The sequence below is a fragment of the Parus major genome, chromosome 9 (genome assembly GCF_001522545.3).
Source record: "Parus major isolate Abel chromosome 9, Parus_major1.1, whole genome shotgun sequence".
In the NCBI taxonomy this organism is placed as follows: Eukaryota; Metazoa; Chordata; class Aves; order Passeriformes; family Paridae; genus Parus; species Parus major.
The window spans coordinates 15,366,537-15,370,487 of NC_031778.1; the positions used below are offsets into that span (position 1 = coordinate 15,366,537).

At 51.3% G+C, this 3,951-nt stretch overlaps 1 protein-coding gene across 1 annotated transcript; it reads right to left on the reverse strand.

The window, feature by feature from the left end:
• Positions 1–310: 310 nt before the first annotated feature.
• LOC107208585 (receptor-transporting protein 2-like) lies at positions 311–2,774 on the reverse strand. The gene is made up of 2 exons (XM_033516853.1): positions 2,528–2,774; positions 311–1,461 (listed from the first exon to the last, which is right to left on the reverse strand). The coding sequence occupies exons 1-2, from the start codon at positions 2,671–2,673 to the stop codon at positions 612–614; spliced, it is 996 nt and encodes a 331-aa protein (XP_033372744.1). The 5' UTR covers positions 2,674–2,774; the 3' UTR covers positions 311–611.
• Positions 2,775–3,951: the final 1,177 nt, after the last annotated feature.

The following is a 3,951-nucleotide window of genomic DNA, read 5'->3' on the forward strand; positions in this document are numbered from 1 at the left end:
AGCAGAAGGCAAGAGTCCACATCTTCCCTTTTGCCCAGATCCTGTAGCCCAGTATTTGCAATTTCCTGATAATTGCAGCATAATTGGAATTGCTGGCACAGCCTTCTTGCAATTGCCAAGTTTGGGCACCCTTTGTCCCCTCTGCAGGGTACCCAGACAGCTGGCCAAAGGCAGGGCAGACTAGGGATGTGCCCCCTGGAAACAGAGCTCCACTGGGAGATAAAAACAGCCCCCAGCTTCCTTCTGAGATGCCCACACACACCTAGAAAAGGCTTTTGAGAAATTAAAAAGTACAAATGCACCCTTGGGCTGAGGAGAAGGAGCTTGCTTTATTCTTGCAAGTAATAAACTTCATCCGGTACATGGGGTAGCTGGGAGATTCATCCTCATACAGAATATGTCCCATAAGAATCCATCAGACCCACCAGTCTTCCAGAGGCTGTGGGACAAGGTGCGTGGCTGAGGCATCCCAATTGTGTTTGCATGCCACCAGGAGCTGGGGAGCTTGCTGAGCCAAGAGCAAGGGCTGACCTTGGGTACCAAATTTTACAGGCAGTTCATCAGCTTCCTTAGCCATCACCCCAGTTCCTCTTTGTGATCCCCAGGTCTCTCTACCTCAGGGTCAAATAAAGCACAACAAAGATGATCAGTGCCAAAACACAGAGCAAAGAGCCACCGATGCAGCAGCAGCATTTCCAGGGGAAATTGCTGTTTGAGGTTGAGGGGTGGTGGGTTGAGGCCACATGGGACCTTAAGTCCTGGCGTTTCAGGGGCTGAGAAGTTCTGGACACATTTGCATTCCAGGCAGTCCATTCTCGGACTGACTGCGACTCAGTGTGATGGGTCCTGGCCTTGCCCACACCAACCAAAGGCTTACAGTCATCTGATCCTGGGGATGGCCACAACTCAGTGTGATGGGTCCTGGCCTTGCCCACACCAACCAAAGGCTTACAGTCATCTGATCCTGGGGATGGCCACGACTCAGTGTGATGGGTCCTGGCCTCCCCCGTATTTGTCAAGGACTTGCAGACATCCGATGCCAAGGCCAGCCATGACTTGGTGCTGTGCATCCTGGCCTTGTCCTCATCCCTCAAGGGTTTCCAGGCATCCTGTGCTGGGGCCCTCTGTGACCTGTTGCAGTTTCCGAGCTGGCAGGCCTCGCAGTGGGCACGGTCGTGTGGCCCCGTCACCGGTGTATCCACCACGACTTCCAGGAGGTCAGAGGGCTGGACAGGCTTATTGTAGAAATACTGGAGGATCTTTATTGTCAGGTTGTGCAGAATTGTCTCCACAGTCTCCAGGTTGAACTCAGGATCCTCCAGCCGGGAGTTGGGGCAGCGCCTGCATTTCTGGCGAAAGATTCTCATCCACACTGTGCCCCAGCCTTGGGAGTGGCACATGTGGAATAGGATGTGCACTTTGGCAGAAGACCACTTATTAAAACACTGGGAGCACTCAAACCTGTCAGGGCAAAGAGGAGACCAGCTCATCCCAGGTGCCCCACACTGAGCCAGAGCCTTTCAGCACAGTCAGTAGGGATGAGGGTTAACACAGACGATGGACTTACCTCGGTCATGCAAGTTTTACACCTAACTGTCCTCCCCCTAACAGCATGTTGCCAGTCTGGGAAGTTTACCACATATGTGAGCTGAGGGCTGGCCCCAGCATTAAAGATTTCAGAAGCCAGGCTGTCTGCTGGGATCCTGGCTCCACTGCCAAAAGCAGGGGCCCTTGGGGCGGGAACCATCAGGTCCCTATGTGGGATTCCAGCCCCTCACCCATGCTGGCTCATCACAGCTCAGCAGAAAGCTAGCATCCAAACCAAGACTGGGTAACAGAATAAAAAGAAGCAAATTAGAAGGAAGGTGTGGGTGGAAGGTACAGGGCAGGTGAAGATACATCTTGAAGAGCCAAAAGGTGTGCAGCCCACAGCTCTTCATCTTGCACAATCTGCATGGGACCTGGCAACCAAGGTCTCCATTTGATGCTGCTCAGGCAGGGTGTTTGAACAATGCCCAGGGTGGGAATGTTTGGGATAGGGCTTTTCATCAGCAATGCAGAAGCCACAGCCTCTCTCTGCCCAAGGTGCCACAGCCTAGGGCAGGTGCAGGAGCTGCTGAAGCATTGTCCCATGTCCCAGCACACAGTGGTTCTCTCTCTCCTCATCCTCTGGGTGCAAACCCAGAAGATTTGATTCTAGTGAGATATAACTCCCCCTACTTGCTGAAGGAGCTCTTTTCATCCTGACAACAACATAGAGACATTCTAGCCAAATAACATCTGCCCTTTGGCCCTATGGTGTTGTTGAACTATTCTCCCCTCCAATTACCACGTTTTCTGGTTTGGCAATAACCAACTGAGATTCAAACAAAAATTAAGAAACCCTTCACAGCCTCATCCACCTCCAAACTCCCCCTTTTGCTCAAAAACCAGTTTCCTGCAAGCAAATTTTGAAAATGGGAAAGGTCCACATGGCAACCCATCAACCCTGATCCCACTCCAAGTGGGACTGCCAGCAGCCCCCTACCTCCCAAGAGCATGGTGCTGCACAAACTCCTTCCAGCCAGGCCTGCAGTCCTGCACCTGAAGGGACTCATCCTCTACAAGTGTCCAAGGATCTGTTATGTGCATTTCTTCAATCTTCACTGCAAAAATGCCCTGCCACGTGGTCATGGTTCCACTTGAAGCTGGGGAAGAGGTAGTGACCAAGCCTGTAAGTCAAGCTTGCAGCTTCTCAATGCTAATACACATGTGCATCTGCCTTTTCTGTATACTTTTCCTCTTTGTACAATGTTTTTGTGCATGGAGAGGGGAACCTTTGCTCCTGCATGATCAGCACCGCCCCATCCCAATCTCTGGGTCAACAGTCTCTGCTGACACTGCACCAGATCTTGGCCAGGTGAAATGGCTCCTAAAACAAGGACAAGGTGGGTTTCCTCAATATATATAGGTGAACCCCTGAGCTTGGAAAGCCACAATGCTGCTTTGTCCATAGGCAGAAAGACTGGAAACAAAACCCCCTGCCAGGCTGCCCATGCCCATCACATTCATGGCAGTGGGGAGAACTTTGAGAGATTTGCCCAGCTTAGGAATAATGAAAGTGAAACCCATTGAAAATGCAGGACTCAGCAGCTGATAAAGCTCCAAGATAACCTTCTCTCTCTCAATAGCTGCCACCAACCATGGGCTATTTTTATCGACTTTCAGCCAATTTGAGCAGAAAAAGGCCTAACATGAAACTGCAGGGTGGAAAGTTGGGGAGAACAACATGGTAAGTAAAACCAAAAGAGATGAGGCGTGCTCTGAGCTGAGAGCACACAGGTGAGGTATAAACAGCAGGGCTGGGGCTGCCTGCAGCCCTCTGCCTCCCAGATCACCCCTCCTGGGGTGCACAAGCCCCCCAGGAAATCCCGTGGAGAACAATGCAGGACAGAGAGCAGGTTAGATAAGATATCAAATGATAACAGGTCTTGAGTTGGAGAAGGATCTTGATAAGGCAGGTTTAGGTCCAGGCAGTCCATGCAGGTAAATCCCAGGAACCACAACCTGGCAGGAAGGCTCTGATCTTTGCTGCTGGAAGGGAAAAGCCATCAAGTCGTTTGTACCAAGAGCCCTATAACACCTTCACAATGTGCACTGCCCCTCCTGTGATGAGATTCCAGGGCAGACCAAACCTTCAACTTCCACATTTTCCTTCTATGAGGTTCCTTCTGCTCTCAATTACACCTTGATACCATCATCTGGAGCAGGACTGGAAGGAAAGAAAGAGCTTGGAAGCAGAAAAGCCTAGACAAGGTCTTCAGGAGGTTTATGATGAGGTAGAAAGCCCTATCCTATGGACAGACCCTGAGTCACCCCCATGCTGAGACCACTGTCATGGCTTCCTTGGGTCCTGCTGGGGCTGGGGCAGTGAACTACAGGCAGGACAGTGAAGGAGGGATCATCCCACCA

Coding starts and splice junctions, on each gene's coding strand:
- LOC107208585 (XM_033516853.1), bottom strand. CDS start 2,673: ATGACCACGTGGCAGGGCATTTTTGCAGTGAAGATTGAAGAAATGCAC. Junction 1,462..2,527: donor CAGCACCATGCTCTTGGGAG/GTAGGGGGCTGC, acceptor TTGCCCTGACAG/GTTTGAGTGCTCCCAGTGTT.